We start from the raw sequence: 18,685 nt of genomic DNA, 5'->3' as shown, positions 1-18,685 counted from the left end.
CCGTGGAGGGTGGGGCTTTAGAGGAGAAATGCAGTCAGAAGTGAGGTTTACTCAAAAGGATAAAAATTATCCAGGACAGAGGTAGAGGAAACTGTAGCTAGTGGAAGGTTGAGGTAAGGAACTAGCAGCCAGCGGGCGAGTTAGGACAGGAAATATAGCCAGCAAGACTATAAGAATAAAACCAGACGGACCACCCAGTATCGACCTCGGCTATGGACACGACAACGGCACACCCAGCCCGGTCGACACTGCAAAGTCCTACTCACCAACATTTGGGGACTTGTGCCAAAATTGGGAGAGCTGTCCCACAGACTAGTCAAGCAACAGCCTGACATAGTCATACTTACAGAATCAGACCTTTCAGCCAATGTCCCAAACTCCTCCATCACCATCCCAGGGTATGTCCTTCCCAACAGAGGTGGCAGCACAGTGGTATACAGTTGGGAAGGGTTGGCCCTAGGAGTCCTCAACATTAACTCTGAACCCCATGAAGTCTCATGACTTCAGGTCAAGCATGGATAAGGAAACCTCCTGCTTATTACCACCTACCACCCTCCCTCAGCTGATAAATCAGTATTTCTCCATGTTGAACACCACTTGGGATAAGCACGGAGTGTAGCAAGGGCACAGAATGTACTCTGGGTGGAGGACTTCAATGTTCATCACCAAGAGTGGCTCGGTAGCACCACTACTGACCGAGCTAGCCGAGTCCTGAAGGACATAACTGCCAGTCTGGGCCTGCGACAGGTGGTGAGAACCAACACGAAGGAAAAACCTACTTGACCTCGTCCTCACCAATCTACTTGTCACAGATGCAGCTGTCCATGACAGCATTGGTAGCAGTGACCACCGCACAATCATTGTGGAGACGAAGTCCCGTCTTCACATTGAGGACCCCCTTCATTGTGTTGTGTGGCACTACCACTGTGCCAAATGGAATAGATTGAGAACAGATCTAGTAGCTCAAAACTGGGCATCCATGAGGTGCTGTGGGCCATCAGCAGCAGCAGAATTGTATTCCACCACAATCTGTAACCTCATGACCCGGCATATCACTCACTCTACCATTACCATCATGCCAGGGGATCAACCCTGGTTCAATAAGGAGTGTAGAAGAGCTTGCCAGGAGTAGCACCAGACGTACCTAAAAATGTAGTGCCAACCTGGGGAAGCTGCAACACAGGACTACATGCATGCTAAAAAGTGGAAGCAGCATACTATAGACAGAGCTAAGCGATCCCACAATCAACGGATCAGATCAAAGCTCTGCAGTCCTGCCACATCCAGTCGTGAATGGTGGTGGACCATGAAACAACTAACGGGAGGAGGAGGCTCCATGAATATCTCCATCTTCAATGATGGTGGAGCCCAGCATGTGAGTGCAAAAGATAAAGCTGAAGCGTTTGCAACCATCTTCAGCCAGAAGTGCTGAGTGGATGATCCATTATCAGCCTCCTCTTGAGGTTCCCACCACCACAGAAGCCAGTCTTCAACCAATTCGATTCACTCCACGTGATATCAAGAAACAGTTGAGTGCACTGGATACAGAAAAAGGCTGTGGGCCCCGACAACATCCCGGCTATCGTGCTGAAGACTTGTGCTCCAGAATTAGCTGCGCCTCTAGCCAAGCTGTTCCAGTACAACTATAACACTGGCATCTATCCGACAATGTGGAAAACTGCCCAGTTATGTCCTGTCCACAAAAAGCAGGACAAATCCAATCCGGCCAATCACCGCCCCATCAGTCTACTCTCAAATCATCAGCAAAGTGATAGAAGGTGTTGTCAACAGTGCTATCAAGCATCACTTACTCACCAATAACCTGCTCACTGATGCCCAGTTTGGGTTCCGCCAGGACCACTCAGCTCCCGACCTCATTACAGCCTTGGTCCAAACATGGACAAAAGAGCTGAATTCCAGAGATGAGGGGAGAGTGACTGCCCTTGACATCAAGGCAGCATTTGACCGAGTGTGGCATCAAGGAGTTCTAGTAAAACTTAAGTCAATGGGAATCGGGAGAGAAAACTCTCCACTGGCTGGAGTCATACCTAACACAAAGGAAGATGGTTGTGGTGGTTGGAGGTCAATCATCACAGCCACAGGACATCGCTGCAGGAGTTCCTCAGGGCAGTGTCCTAGGCCCAAACATCTTCAGCTGCTTCATCAATGACCTTCCCTCCATCAAAAGGTCAGAAGTGGGGATGTTCACTGATGATTGCACAGTGTTCAGTTCCATTCTCAAATCCTCAGATAATGAAGCAGTCCATGCTCGCATGCAGCAAGACCTGGACGACATTCAGGCTTGGGTTGATAAGTAGCAGGTAACATTCATGCCACACAAGTGCCAGGCAATGACTATCTCCAACAAGCGAACGTCTAACCACTGCCCCTTGACATTCAATGGCATGACCATCGCCAAATCCCCCACCATCAATATCCTGGGGGGGGTCACCATTGACCAGAAACTTAACTGGACCAGCCACATAAATACTGTGGCAACAAAAGCAGGTCAGAGGCTGGGCGTTCTGCACAGAGTGTCTCACCACCTGACTCCCCAAAACCTTTCCACCATCTACAAGGCACAAGTAAGGAGTGTGATGGAATACTCTCCACTTGCCTGGATGAGTGCAGCTCCAACAACACTCGAAGCTCGACACCATCCAGGGCAAAGCAACCCACTTGATTGGCACCCCATCCACCACCTTAAACATTCACTCCCTCCACCACCAGCATACTGTGGCTGCAGCGTGCATCATCTGCAAGATGCACTGCAGCAACTCGCCAAGGCTTCTTTGGCAGCACCTCCCAAACCCACGACCTCTTCCACCTAGAAGGACAAGGGCAACAGGTGCATGGGAACATCACCACCTCCAAAATCCCCTCCAAGTCACACACCATCCTGACTTGGAAGTATATCGTCGTTCCTTCATCATCTCTGGGTCAAAATCCTGGAACTCCCTCCCCAACAGCACTCTGTGCCCACATCCCATGAACGAATAAAAAAAACAGGGGGAAGGTGGGAGGGAGTCGGTAGGGGAAGTGCATGCTGCAGTGAACAAATGGTAATTTGAGTAATAAGGTGGAATGTGGCATTGGATGGCAACATACTAAACATTCATAAGAACATAAGAATTTGGAGCAGGAGTAGGCCATACGGCCCTTCGATCCTGCTCTGCCACTCAATAAGATCATGGCTGATCTGCAACCTCACTTTCCCTTCCGATCCCCATATCCCTCGATTCCCCTCGAGTCCAAAAATCTATCTATCGCAGCCTTGAATATGCTCAATGACTCAGCATCCACAGCCGTTTGGGCTAGAGAATTCCAAAGATTCACAACCCTCTGAAGAAATTCCTCATCTCAGTCTTAAATTGCCAACCCCTTATCCTGAGACTATGCCCCCTTGTTCTAGACTCTCCAGCCAGTGGAAACAACCTCTCAGCATTTACCCTGTCAATCCCCCTCAGAATCTTATATATTTCAATGAGATCACCTCTCATTCTTCTAAACTCCAGAGAGTATAGACCCATTCTACTCAATCTCTCCTCATAGGACAACCCTCTCATCCCAGGAATCAATCTGGTGAACCTTTGTTGCACCGCCACTATGGCAAATATATCCTTTCTCAGATAAGGAGACAAAAACTGTGCACAGTACTCCAGGTGTGGTCTCACCAAAGCCCTGTACAATTGTAGTAAGGCTTCCTTACTCTTGTACTCCAACCCCCTTGCAATAAAGGCCAACATGCCAGTTGCCTTCCTAATTGCTTTACGAATCTGTATGCTAACTTTGTGTTTCCCCGTACGAGGACACCTAAATCTCTCTGAACACCAACATTTAATAGTTTCTCACCATTTAAAAAAAAATTCTGTTTTTCTATTCTTCCTACCAAAGTGAATAACCTCACATTTCCCCACATTGTACTCCATCTGCCACCTCATTGCCCACTCACTTATCCTGTCTATATCTTTTTGCAGACTCTGTGTCCTCCTCACAGCTTACTTTCCCACCTAGCTTTGTATCGTCAGCAAACTTGGATACATTACAGACGGTCCCTTCATCCAAGTCATTAATATAGATTGTAAATAGCTGAGGCCCAAGCACTGATCCTTGCGGCACCCCACTAGTTACAGCCTGCCAACCTGAAAATGACCCGTTTAACCCTACTCTCTGTTTTCTGTCCGTTAACCAATCCTCTAGCCATGCTAATATATTACCCCAACCCCATATCTTGCGAAGCAACCTTTTATGTGGCACCTTATCGAATGCCTTTCAAAATCCAATATACTATATCTACTGGTTCCCCTTTATCTACCCTGCTAGTTACATCTTCAAAGAACTCCAATAAATTTGTTAAACACGATTTCCCATTCATAAAACCATGTTGGCTCTGCCTAATCATAATATGATTTAAGTGCCGTTACCATTTCCTTAATAATGGATTCCTACATATTTGTCTACACCCGACCCAGCTATTGCAATATTCTCAAAACTCTGGCCTAACTTTTGCTGATCATGCACAGAATAAGGAACTGTTTCTTAAAAGTACAAGATACTTTTTGTTATCAGCACATCTACCATTACTTCAAATATATTTTTGTAATAGACAGACCCTACAAAATAAACATACTCCTCTAGTTTGTATGAATATCATTCTTTCAGCAATTTTTTTATTTTTGACAAGCCGTTATAAGGTTTATGTTAAAAGGGGTCAGCTGTGGCTCAATGGTAGCACTCTCGCCTCTAAGTCAGAAGGTCATGGGTTCAAGCCTCACTCCAGAGTCTTGAGCACATAATTTAGGCTGACGCTCCAGCGCAGTACTGAGGGAGTGCTGCACTGTCGGAGGTGCAGTCTTTCAGCTGAGACATTAATCCCTCTCAGATGGATGTAAAAGATCCTACAACACTATTTTGAAGATGGGCAGGGGAGATCCCCCCCGGTGTTCCGGCCAATATTTATCACTCAACCAACATCACTAACAACAGATTACCTGGTCATAGCACATTGCTGGTTGTGGGAGGTTGCTGTTTGCAAATTGGCTGCCACGTTTCGTACATTATACAAGTGACTTCAAAAGTACTTAATTGGCTGTAAAACACTTTGGGATGTCCTGACGTCACCAAAGATGCTATATAAATGCAAGTCTTTCTTTTTTCTTTTATGGATTATAGCTTACCTGTAACATGGTAACACTAATAAAGTAGGAGAAAAAAATAAAAGCTGGACTGAAAACCATTCTTGATTGTTAAGAGGGGGAGGACAGCCTGCAATAATTATCCAAGTGCATTATGTTGGTGAAGGAAAAGCATGTTTGTCTTCTTTACTCCACTAACACTTGGAAATCCTGATTTCAAACAATCAGGCAACATTTAAATCTTCACATTAATGAGACTGAACAGGGACAGACCCAAATGCTTTGATGAATCAGAGCAGAAGAAATGTGTAACCCTCCACCATTCTAATAAATCAGATTGAAGAATCCTTCAGTTAAAATGTTGTACTTGCCTAATGTATCTTTGATGTTCTTTACAAGTGACCCCTTCTTTAAGCTGTTTTTCCTTTCTACATAGTTTGACGGAACATATCCAGTTTTGTTTGATGTATTTCTTACTCTCCACCAAGTTTTAGAGTCATCGAGCAGCCACAATCGCTCATTTTTCTTGATGTCAAGTTCTTGATCCTGCTGTGCTGTGTAATCCCACTTTGCTATAACAATAACTTCTTCTGTCATCTTTCATGGAGTCCTTCCTGTCAGAGACAACATAGTTCACCATTAAACAATGCATCAGTCAGCACAATCTCACCTTTGTCTACTCAATATTGAGAACCCATGCGCTAACCAATAACTGCAGTTTTTCCTTTTAAATGGTGACTCGCTTCTCCTTTGCAAAAATACAAAATGGGAAAAAATCACATACGTGCATTTTTTTAAAAGCTCCTTTCTCAACAGTGTCATTTTGGACTTGATCCTTCATAGATGTGGTCTAAATGGAATAGGAAGGTTAAAGTTCACATTAAAACAAAAGTACTGATCTAGTCTTGAATCTGGTTTCATTATCTGTTCCACCTGCTCGGCTGAGAACAGCTTCTGCAATCACATCACCATTCAAACCTTTACATGATTGCCGCATTAAGTTGAAACACTTTTCAAAATCCAAGCTGCCCCATTAGCAACCAGTAGCTCTGAAAGTCATCACTGTTGACTGTTAGCAATGGGTTCCAACATTGCTGCAATGTTGAGCTTTGATAAGAGATAAACACGTTCCTTTGAACACTTTAGTTAAAAACATACACAAATAGCCTCAAATTCTACATCATTAGTCACATTTATTATATCAGTTTAACTTTATAATGGTTAGTCAGTCAAATGATACAAAACACCCTCTCTGAGCCAAATGTAGCTATTTGGCTGCTCCATATGCAGCAACATCACCCGTCACGTTTCAAGAATTTTGATCGTTTTTCCATAGGTAGGACTTGGAAAATAAAAATTACTTTTAAATGTTGAGTTTTTAAAGCAAACTACTACAAACAAATTTAAAAAGGCACTGAAACCATATGTGGTTAAAATGGTAATGATGTAAAGTTTGATGCATGGTTTTCCTAAAGACTGTTAAGTAATTCATCAGCCTGTGTCAGCAAATGATAATCACTCATACCCACCATCTTGGGAAGTTTCCGGTCCTTTCGGACTGTGAACAGAGGGAGAAAAAATAGAGAGAGACAGGCACAGGCAGGCAATGAGGTCCAGAAATGGTTGTGAAGTTGGTCAAGGAAAGCTGTGACAGCAAGTTCTGACCAGGCCCAGAAGGAGAATATAGGTGGTTAATTAGTAGTTATTTTGTTTAAGTCAAGTAAAACAACCCACCGAGAAGCAAGGGGTTTTCACTATTTTGTATCATTACACAATGCTAAATTGTACAGATTGAACTAACCAAGTCTGATCATAACAGTACTTGCTGTGAAATAAACAGCTCAACGATTTGTATCTGGTCTCATCTAACCAAGTGCTTTTCAGTCCACCTTCTAAAAGACTGAAGAAGCACATGCACTGAAGACATGAATATCCAGTTCAGATTAAATGGAGAGACGATTGTTGTATCACAGGGTTACGCTATAGTTAGATATTCGGCGACAAGGCCAGGGGTTAGACTGATTACGGGAATGACTAATACTCTAGATAATATCCAAGGCAAGACACTAAATTTGCAAAATCATCACCCAAGTGCTGTGCTGGGTTCAGAATAATAGCCAGAGCTGGCATCTGATGAGGTACTGCATAGGAAACCTATTGTTAAAAGAAAGGCACATAGTATTAAAGGGAATGTGACAGTACAGTTGTCAGACTTATGCCATACACTAGGCATTCCAGTTACCTTGGAACGCTGGAGTCGCACTGCAGATATGCAGTCACATACATACGAGGGAACATTGGGCTTTGACTTTTAAAAGAAACTGGAGCACCAGGTAGTAGTCAGTATCTATTGTCCCTATTGGCACCATTATTAAAAATGCTTTGCTTGCACCACAGCTGTTCATACAACAATTTAGCAACAGTCTATCCCAAAACAACTTCAAAAGTAAAGAAATACAGAAATCTTTACGCCACTATAATCGGTAATTAAAGAACTGCCGAGTTCTTGCTCCTCTACCCTCAACCACATTTGAGTATTAGGGGAAAAAAACAGAAATGGTCTCAGGGCGTGAAATTTGGTTATGCCCCGTTTGGAGGTGGTAACCGAGTTAAGGCTGGACATTTAGCGCCCGGCGCAGAAGTACCGCCCCGGACGCTAAATTCGGCTTACCGCCCTGCACAGGAAGTGGAGCATAATCTCGGGCGTTCCACTTCCTGGTGGGGCGGTAACCGAGGCAGTGTCGGGGCACGATCGGCAGCGCTGCCACGTGTCAACACCCCTCCCCTTCAGTTAAAGGGGAGGGCCGCTACGCAGTCTGCAGGGCCTCCGATGGCCCACACTAGGCCACCAGGGCAGCGTGGAGCTGCATGATGGCGGCCAGGACCAGCCACGGCCCACCACGGAGGGCCGACCTGGAAGTGGTGTCATGGGTCGCAGCCGCACCTCCCCTTTAAATACCACCCCGCAAGTGGCGGTCGGCCCAGTTCGCGACCCCCGAGGCTGGTGCTGACACCGCCCGTGACAGCCTAGCGGGGTGCAGCCGAGTTTCTGCTGCGGGGCGCTAAGGGGCCACAGTGCATGGCGATGATGTAACTGCTGGCAGCGCAGTGGCCCGGGGTGCTACCGGCAGGGGCGCTGCACTATCAGGTAGTGCCTCGGCAACGCTCTGCCGAATTTCTCGGGAGGTGCTTTTCCGCCACAACCCCCCCCAGGCGATAATCCCTTTGCATACAATAGCAAAATACTGCGGATGCTGGAAATCTGAAATAACAACAGAAAATGCTGGAAATACTCAGCAGGCCAGGCAGCATCTGTGGAGAGAGAAACAGAGTTAACGTTTCAGGTCTGGGACCCTTCATCAGAACTGGAAATAGCTGGAAGTGTAACAGATATTAAGCAGGTGCAGAGACCAGGGGGGTGGTGGTGGTGGGGGGGGGGGGGGGGGGGGGTGGTGGTTGGAGGGGAGGAAGGAATTGAAAGAACATACTGTGAAAATGTTGCAAATGGGAATGGCAAAATCATACTGCATGAAAATTGGGGGCAGGGATTATTATCTGAAATTGTTGAACTCGATAGTGAGTCCGGAAGGTTGTAAAGTGCCTAATCGAAAGACGAGGTGCTGCTCCTCGAGCTTACGCTGAGCTTCATTGGAACAATGTAATAGGCTGAGGACAGAGAGATCAGAGTGGGAGCGAAGCGGAGAATTAAAGTGACAGGCGACCGGAAGCTCAGGGTCACCCTTACGGACTGAACGGAGGTGTTCCGCAAAGCGGTCGCCCAATCTGTGTTTGGTCTCCCCAATGTAGAGGAGACCGCATCGTGAGCAGCGAATACAGTATATTAAATTGCAAGAAGTACAAGTAAATCGCTGTTTCACCTGGAAGGGGTGTTTGGGGCCCTGGACAGTGGGAAGGGAGGAGGTAAAAGGGCATGTGTTGCATCTCCTGCGCTTGCACGAGAAGGTGCCAGGTGAAGGAGAAGGGCTGTTGGGGGTGCTTGAGGAGTGGACCAGGGTGTCGCGGAGGGAGCGGTCCCTTCGGAATGCTGAAAGGGGAGGTGAGGGGAAGATGTGTTTGGTGGTGGGATCACGTTGGAGGTGGCGGAAATGGCGGAGGATGATCCGTTGAATGTGGAGGCTGCTGGGGTGAAAGGCGAGGACAAGGGGAACCCTATCGTGGTTCTGGGAGGGAGGGAAAGGGGCGAGAGCAGAAGTGCGGGAAATGGAACAGACACGGTCAAGGGCCGTGTCAACCACAGTAGAGGGGAATCCTCGGTTGAGGAAAAAGGAAGACATGTCGGAAGCACTGGTATGGAAGGTGGCATCGTCAGAACAGACGCAGCGGAGACGGAGAAACTGCGAGAATGGAATAGAGTCCTTACAGGAAGCGGGGTGGGAGGAAGTCTAGTCCAGGTAGCTGTGGGATAAGCCCTTTGCATCCAGTTAGCGCCCCCCGGAGGCAATAATGGCAGACGCAAAGGAACCGAATTTCCAGTCCTTAGATTTTGTCGATATGACAGTGGTAACTTAGTTTTAAAATTAAAATTGTCGATATAATAAATTTGCATTTTAAACCCTGAAAAGAGCTCAAGTTGAAACAATCCAGATTTCTTCTCCTCCCACCCAAACTTACTATACCAACGCCGCCACCCACCCCCCACCACCCCCATCCCCCCGCCCGGTTTTTCATTTTTTTAAGCTTACCATTGTCCTTAATTTTTCTATTTCTTTTATTTGGACTTAAACCACAAACCTTGCTTCCGATTTCCTTCACAAAAAACTTGCTTTCTTTTTCTGTTCGGCGTTCTGATTACGTTGAGTCCAATTGTATTACTTTATACACTCGAGAGAGAATGCTCAGAAAATAAATACTGATGACATACACGCAACATTTTTCAATTTCCCCCAATCTTTTTTCAAACCTTATTTCCTCTTCCCCCTCCCCATTTTCTAGTTTTTGGAAAGGTCCGAAATGGACCAAGAAAATTTCAGGGATTTTTTTCAGAAATTAAACCGAAAATGCAGAGCTCCAACAATAAGACATGCATCTTACACAACCTCATCCTTGGGGACATCATCCAAAGACATGGGAACAGCTTCTACCTGTCGGCTGACAACACCTAGCTGTACCTCTCTCAACCCTTCTACTGCCTCTATGCTCTCAGACTACTTGTCTTGACTTCCAATCTTGGTTGCTCTGCAATTTCTTCCAGTTAAACATAGTCTTTGGCCCTCGTCACAAACTCCATACCCTTGCCACTGATTCCACCCCCTCTCTCGCCATTGTCTCAGGTTGAACCAGACTGTTCACATCATTGCTATTCTATTCGACCCCAAGCTGAGCTTCCTACCCCATACCCTCTCAATCACAAAGATCACCTATTTCCACTGCGTAACTTTGCCTCCCTCCACCCCTGCTTTTGCCTCAGCCCATCTGCCGTTGAAACCCTCATTTCATGCCTTTGTCACTTCCAGACTTGATTGGCTGGCCTACCGTTCTCCACACACTAAACTTCAGCTCATCAAAAACTCTGCCACCTGTACCATGTCCTGCTCACCATCACGTTTGTCCTCGCTGACCTATAATTCTTATTCTTGTGTATAAGTCCCTTCATGGCCTCACCCCTCCCTACATCTGTAACGTCTGCCAACCCTACAACTCCTCAGAACTCTGTTCCTCCAACTCAGGCCCCTTGCGCATCCCTCCCTCCCTTTGCCCCACCGTTACCAGTGTGCTTTCAGCCACCTAGGCCACATGATTTGGAATTTCCACACCCTCTACTCACTTAAGACAATCCTGAAAACCCACCTCTTTGACCAAGCATTTGGTCACCACTTCTAATATCTCCTTCTTTGGCTCGGTCTCCATTTTTGTTTGATTATACCTCTGTGAAGCACATTGGGACGTTTTCTATGTTAATGGCGCTATATAAATGCAAGATGTTCTTCCTGCGGCATTGTTTCTGTTGCCGCCGCTGTTTTGGGGCTACATTGATGGAGATGACAGAGCGGATTAGGCGGTGGTCTGTCCAGCAGTCATCAGCTCCTGTCATGGCGCGGGTGATGCGGACATCCTTGCGGTCCCTCGTTCGGACGATGACGTAGTCCAGCAGATGCCAGTGCTTGGAACGAGGGTGCTGCCATGAAGCCTTGTACTTGTCTCTCTAACGGAACAAGGTGTTGGTTATGACGAGGCCATGTTCTAAGCATTTCGACAGGAGGAGGGTACCGTTGGAGTTGGCTTTCCCTACCCCCTCTCTGCCTGTGGAGCACAATAAGACCCCGCTAAGAAAGCCCTATTCAGCCTGCGCCTCACAAACAACCTGACGACTCCCAGTGATGCAGAGACACAGAGTGCCCACAGCATCTGGTCTGCACTCAAGGCCTCCATAATCAGCACCTGTGAAGAGACGCTCGGTCATTCAACCAGGAAACACCAAGACTGGTTTGACGAGAATGACCAGGAGATAATAAGCCGCAAGCGCAAGGCATTTCTGATCTGGAAACAGCAACAGAACTCGAGAGCAAGAAAGCAGCTCTACAGAAGCCTGAAGGCCGAGGTCCAACAAAAAACTCACGACCTAAAGAACAGATGGTGGGTGGAGAAAGCGCAGGAGATCCAGCAGCTAGCCGACAACCACGACATGCGTGGATTCTTTAGCGCAGTCAAGACCATCTACGGCCCAAGCACCCAAGGCCCTTCCCCACTGCGGGCCAAGAACGGAGGTGTACTCATCAAGGACAGGGAGGCAGTCAGTGCCCGCTGGAAGGAGCACTTCGAAGATCTCTTTAACCACGACTCTGTCTTCGACAAGAGTGTCCTCAACTCCATCCCACAGCATGCTACCCGCCACCATCTCAGCACAACCCCAGCCCGGCATAAGGTTGAAAACTGAACAAGGCCTCAGGAGCAGATGGAATCCCCGCCGAGGCACTAAAGCATGGCAGAGAAGCACTACTGGCGCGAATTCATGAACTCATTTCTCTTATCTGGAAGGAGGAGAGCATGCCAGGGGATCTCAGAGATGCCGTAATTGTGACCATCTTCAAGAAAGGGGACAAGTCCGATTGCAGTAATTAGAGGAGTTTCCCTGCTATCTGCCACAGGGAAAGTCATCGCAAGAATCCTCCTCAATCGCCTTCTCCCAGTGGCCGAAGAGCTCCTCTCAGAGTCGCAATGCGGATTCCGCCCACTAAGGGGCACAATGGACATGATCTTCACCGCACGTCAATTACAAGAGAAATGCAGGGAACAGCACCAACCACTGTACATGGCCTTTTTTGATCTCACAAAGGCCTTCGACGCTGTCAACCATGAGGGATTATGGAGTGTCCACCTCAAATTCAGCTGCTCTCAAAAGTTTGTCGCCATCCTCCGCCTGCTTCACGACGACATGCAAGCCGTGATCCTGACCAACGGTTCCACCACAGACCCAATTCACATACGAACCAGGGTCAAGCAAGGCTGTCATCGCACCAACGCTCTTCTCGATCTTCCTTGCTGCAATGCTCCACTCACCCTCAGTAAGCTCTCCACTGGAGTGGAGCTAATTTACAGAACAAACGGGAAACTGTTCAACCTCCATTGCCTCCAGCCCAGATCCAAGGTCATCCCATCCTCTGTCGTCGAATTACAGTATGCAGACGATGCTTGTGTCTGCGCTCACTTGGCGGTCGAACTCCAAACCATCATCAACACCTTCACCAAAGCATACGAGAGCATGGGCCTTACACTAAACATCTGTAAGACAAAGGTCCTCTACCAACCTCCCCCCGCCACACAGTGCTGCCCCCCGATTATCAAAATCCATGAAAAAGCCTTGGACAATGTGGACCACTTTCCATACCTCGGGAGCCTACTGTCAACAAGGGCAGACGTCGACGACGAAGTCCAACACCGCCTTCAGTGTACCAGTGCAGCCTTCGGTTGCCTGAGGAAGAGGAGTGTTTGAAGACCAGGACCTCAAACCTGGCACTAAGCTCATGGTCTACAGGACAGCAGTGATACCCGCCCTGCTGTATGCCTCAGAGACATGGACCATGTACAGCAGGCACCTCAAAGCACTGGAGCGGTACCACCAACGTTGCCTCCACAAGATCCTGCAAATCCATTGGCAGGATAGGCGCACCAACGTCAGTGTTCTTGCTCAGGCCAACATCCCCAGCATCGAAGCTCTGACTACGTTCAATCAACTCCGAGGGACGGGTCACATTGTCCGCATGCCCGATACGAGACTCCCAAAACAAGCGCTCTACTCGGAGCTCCAGCACGGCAAGAGAGCCCCAGGTGGGCAGAGGAAACGCTTCAAGGACACCCTCAAAGCCTCCTTGAAAAAGTGTAACATCCGCACCGACACCTGGGAATCCCTGGCCCAAGACCGCACAAAGTGGAGGAGAAGCATCCGGGAAGGCGCTGAACACCGAGTCTCTGCGCCGGGAGCAAGTGGAAGCCAAGCGCAGGCAACGCAAGGAGCGCACGTCAACCCAAGCACCCCACCCACCCGCTCCTTCAACCACCGTCTGCCCCACCTGTGACAGACTGTAGGTCCCGCATTGGACTCATCAGCCACCTGAGAACTCATTTTTAATGTGGAAGCAAGTCATCCTCGGTTCTGAGGGACTGCCTAAGAAGATGATGATGTTGGTACGCTCAGTCCTAAAATCAGTTTGGCCTTCAATTCTTTCAAATAGACCAATTTCTTTCTATTTCTTTATCGAATTGTACATCTATTCTAAATGTTGAGTTTAGCAATGAAAATGAGTATCTTAAGTTTTTCCCATCCTCCTAGAATCCTCTGGCTTTTAAAACCCAAGCTTGGAATCACCTTGTAATGTATATACCTTTAAGGGGGGAACTATCTTTTACAGCTCATGTATACTGCAGTACCGGCAGTGACCACACCTGTATATAGCACTGAGTAGTAATCTGTACAGATCAGTTCTAGTGTGAGCCACGTTGAGTAAACAACTGTTGTACCGTTCCCCTGCAGTCTGTGTCTTATTATACACGGACACAACATTGGCGACGAGGCAAGTTCGAACCTACCTGCAACTCTGCATCACCTCCCGGGGATTCGTTCCTGGAGATCAGTGGATTGGAGGTCAAGGCCAGAGACTCGGGCGTCGACCACGGGCAACCGCCCAGTCATCCAGCAGAGACTCGAGAATTGCGGGGGAGGCTGTCGAGAGCCAGGCTTGGCTTTCCAGTCGAGGTGGTCCAGCGAAACGGGCTGGCAACAGGTAGTGCGCAGACCCTTCCAGGACAGCGGCGGGCTAGAGCCCGACCAAGCGGCACAGCAAAGGGCCGAGCAGCGTCGACGGGGGAGAGAGAGAGAGCAGAGTGCAGCCGGTGTTCAGGGGCTGAGCAGCGTCGAAGAGAGGGAGAGACGCGCAGAAACCCGCGAGGCGCCGCCACTGCCACGAGGACCGCCGAGAGCGGCGTTGGCAGCAGCGCAGGAGAAGCGCGCGAAACCTACAGGGCGCCGCCATTGCCACGAGAACAGCCGAGAGCGGCGTTGGCAGCAGCGGGGGAGGAAGGAAAGCGTGGGAGACGCCATTTTAAACCACACCCAAAATGCCGAAGAGTGGCAGTATCACCGCATTTGACAATGAAGTCGAAGATTGGACTACATATGTCAAACGAATAGAGGTATACTGCAAGGCAAATGAGGTGTCAGATGACAAGAAAGCGTCGGTATTGTTAAATTTAATGGGTGCAAAGACGTATGGTTTATTACGAAATCTAGTAACCCCAACGAAGCCAATGGAAAAGAGTTTTGAAGCCATAGTAACGATACTACAGGAACATTTAAACCCCACACCGCTGCTGAGAGCAGAAAGATTCAAGTTTCACAAACGGAACCAGCATAAGGATGAAAGCAATGCTGTTTATTTAACAGAACTGCGCAAACTATCGAAACACTGCCAGTTTGGAGCGGGACTGGCAGATACCTTAAGGGACAAGTTTGTGTGTGGGCTTCAAAGTGAAGGAACCCAGAAACGGCTTTTATCTGAAAAGGACCTTACGCTGGAAAAGGCTTTCAGCATTGCGCTATCATATGAAGCAGCAGCACAGGGCGCTGCAGAGATACAACAGAGACCGCAAGAATATGGCACAAACGAAATGTCATATGGAACAGAGAAGTGCTATCGCTGCGGCAGAACAACACACGACCAGAATGATTGCTGGTTCAAAGACAAAGTGTGCAGACAGTGTGGAAAAGTAGGACACATAGCACGAGTCTGCAGGTCGGGAAAGAAAACCAGCAATAAGAAACCTACCAAAGGAAAGTACAAGAAGGTACATAAGATGACGGAGAATAGTTCAGACAAACAAAAGAGTGATAACGACTCCGAAAGCAGGGAACTGAGTTGTCTGAAACTACATAATGTGATCACAACGGAGGATCACCAAACCATTTGGGTCACTCTCAAGATAGCAGGAGCCCAGGTAAAGATGTTATTGGACACAGGATCAGCCCTAACAGTCATAAACCGACGGGACTACGAGCAGCTATTCTCACACATACCCTTGAGAGACACAAAAATTATTTTGAAGACGTATACGGGGCAAAAATTCTACCCCAAAGGAAAAATAAGGGTGACCGTTATATATAACGGTAAGGAAACACCAAAACTAGACTTGTATGTATTGCAAGATGGAGGGCCACCATTACTGGGACGTGAATGGATCCGGAAAATACAACTGGATTGGCATTCCATACAGGCACTGACTGTGGCTGACAAAAAGGATGACGACGTCACACCTGGGCGACTGTCAAAGATCCTAACTGACGCGAAAGAAGTGTTCCAGCAAGGACTCGGAACACTAAAAGGCATGACAGCGACGATTAAAATTGAAGAAAACGTAAGCCCAAAATTTTTTAAGGCCAGACCGGTAGCTTATGCGATCCGCCCAGCCGTCGAAGCAGAGCTGGAGAGTCTGGAACGTTCAGGTGTACTGTCCAAGGTAGACTGGAGCGAGTGGGCTACACCCATCGTCCCTGTGACGAAAAAGTCGTTGAGCAGCACGCCTGGGGAACCAAGGAAGGTTCGCATTTGTGGGGACTTTAAGGTAACAGTGAACCCGGTCCTTCACACCGTACAATATCCACTTCCGCGGATTGAAGATATTTTCGCCTAGCTATCTGGAGGGAAACGCTTCATTAAGATTGATCTGGCCCAGGCGTATCTGCAAATGGAGGTAGAAGAAGCATCAAAAAAATACCTCACGATCAACACCCATAAAGATCTCTACCAATACAACCGGCTGGTATTCGGGGTAGCATCAGCTCCGGCTATTTGGCAGAGGGCAATGGAACAAGTCCTGCAAGGGATCCCAGGGACCCAGTGTTATTTCGACGACATCCTGGTCACGGGCGAAAATGACAGTGATCACCTTGCCAACCTGGAGCAGGTGCTCACTAGATTGCAGGAATATGGGCTCCAAGCTAACCGCCCCAAATGCGAGTTTTTTAGAAAACAGATCTCGTATTGTGGCCATGTTATCGATAAAGAGAGGTTACATAAGACCCCAGAGAATATTGAGGCAGTGGTCAAGGCTCCAGCACCGGAAAATGTGTCACAACTGAGGTCGTTCCTCGGGCTGGTAAACTACTACCATAAGTTCTTGCCAAATTTGTCTACAATACTACACCCACTGAACACCCTACTGCAAACTGGGGTGCCATGGAAGTGGACTGACAAATGTAGACGAGCTTTCCAGAAGAGCAAAACACTAATCACATCGAAAGAGGTATTGGCCCATTACAACCCAGCATTACCAATTCGGTTGGCATGTGATGCGTCACCCTACGGCATTGGAGCGGTGCTGTCGCACAAATTCTCGGACGGCTCAGAGAGGCCAATAGCCTTTGCGTCACGATCAATAACCTCAGCCGAGCGTAACTACGCCCAGATTGACAGGGAGGCCCTCAGCCTAGTGTGGGGAGTGAAAAAGTTCAATCACTATCTGCACGGGCAGAAATTCACCTTGCTGACTGATCACCAGCCTCTTGTCTCCATTTTTAATCCGAAGGGGGGCGTTCCGGTGATGACTGCGCAACGACTACAAAGATGGTCACTTTTTCTAGGGGCGCACCACTATGAGATTGAATACAAGGGCACGAAACAGCATGGAAATGCTGTTGGGCTATCACGCCTGCCACTGCCTACTGCGGAGGAAGCACCAGCAGTGGATCCTGTCGAAATATTCCATTCGACTATAGTTGAATATGTATCGAAAAGGAAACCCGAAATGACCCGACACTGTCTCGGGTATATGATTTGACGGTGAAGGGATGGCCAGCACATGGCGACTCACTGTTGCCAGCATTCTCGACAAGGAGAGAACAGCCGTCAGTGTGCCGGGGGACCTTGATGTGTGGATCCCGAGTGGTAATTCCACCCAAGTTAAGGGATAGAGTGCTCAATGAGCTTCATGAGGGTCATCTGGGAGGGGTAAAAATGAAAAGCCTAGCCAGGGCTTGTGTGGTGGCCGGGAATCGATAAACAAATCGAGGACCTGACCAAGAACAAATCGAGGACCTGACCAAGAGCTGCTCAGGATGCCAGAAAGTCCAAAATGCACCACCACAGGCCCCTCTACACCCATGGGAGTGGCCCTCATCTCCATGGCAACGGGTGCATATTGATTTTGCTGGTCCATTCATGGACTCAATGTTCTTAATAGCCGTGGATGCGCACTCGAAATGGCCTGAGGTCATCAAAATGTCCTCCACCACCACGGAGAAAACTATTGCAGTCCTACGGACCATTTTTGCCAGGAATGGCTTGCCAGAACAGATTTGCTCCGACAACGGACCACAGTTTGTGTCCGAAGAGTTCCGGAGGTTCTTGAAAAAGAATGGGGTAAGGCATTACACATCCGCCCCGTATCATCCAGCCACAAATGGATTGGCTGAGAGGTTCGTACAAACCTTTAAGAAAGCAATAAAGGCTATGTACAATGACAACATTCCGCTGCAGCACAAGGTGGACAATTTCCTGTTCGCCTACCAGAATGCGACACATGCAGTCACCAACCAGGCCCCAGCCATGATGTTCTTTAACCGAAGGTTAAGATCTCGCCTGGATTTGCTCAGACCAAACGTACGAAGAGATGTTGAGAGTAAGCAATTCCAGCACATCCATGAGAAGCCAACAAGGAGCTTCAATGTAGGGCAACCAGTCTTGGCCCATGACTATCGAACAGAAAAATGGCAGCCAGGAACGATATGCACACGGCAGGGCCCACTAATGTACACAGTGGACGTTGGGGAGAGCATCGTGAGACACCATGCTGACCAGATCCTAGAGTAACAGGAACAAGTCAACCCCATGCCTCGCCCATACGTACCTGGTGATGAACCCGACGTACAGGTCGCATCTACCCCAGAAACAGTAGCATCGGAAGCTGATGAACCAACCGACGACAGGGGGCCAGAATCGCCTCCGCACCAAGAGCAAGACACTCGGGAAAGGCGCTATCCAGAAAGGATCAGGAAGCCTCCCCAAAGACTGAATATATAAATAGACTATTTTCAGCTAATG

At 48.1% G+C, this 18,685-nt stretch overlaps 1 protein-coding gene across 6 annotated transcripts in view; it reads right to left on the bottom strand.

The window, feature by feature from the left end:
• The window catches only part of nck2b (NCK adaptor protein 2b), a 107,840-nt gene that overhangs the window by 21,820 nt on the left and 67,335 nt on the right, over positions 1–18,685 (bottom strand). For 5 of the 6 annotated variants that reach the window (XM_085998995.1, XM_085998994.1, XM_085998996.1 and 2 more), the window contains one exon: positions 5,507–5,749. In XM_085998995.1, coding sequence (XP_085855121.1) covers positions 5,507–5,732 — 226 coding nt within the window. In that variant the 5' untranslated portion in view covers positions 5,733–5,749. Of the gene's footprint in view, positions 1–5,506; positions 5,750–18,685 lie in introns of those variants that run through there. The other variant, XM_085998997.1, reaches the window with a different exon arrangement.

Source organism: Somniosus microcephalus, chromosome 10, assembly GCF_052327205.1.
Source record: "Somniosus microcephalus isolate GS21.2 chromosome 10, FLI_Smic_1.0, whole genome shotgun sequence".
NCBI lineage: Eukaryota > Metazoa > Chordata > Chondrichthyes > Squaliformes > Somniosidae > Somniosus > Somniosus microcephalus.
Note: the sequence above shows the minus strand (reverse complement) of the source record. Positions and strands in the feature narration are given on the sequence as shown.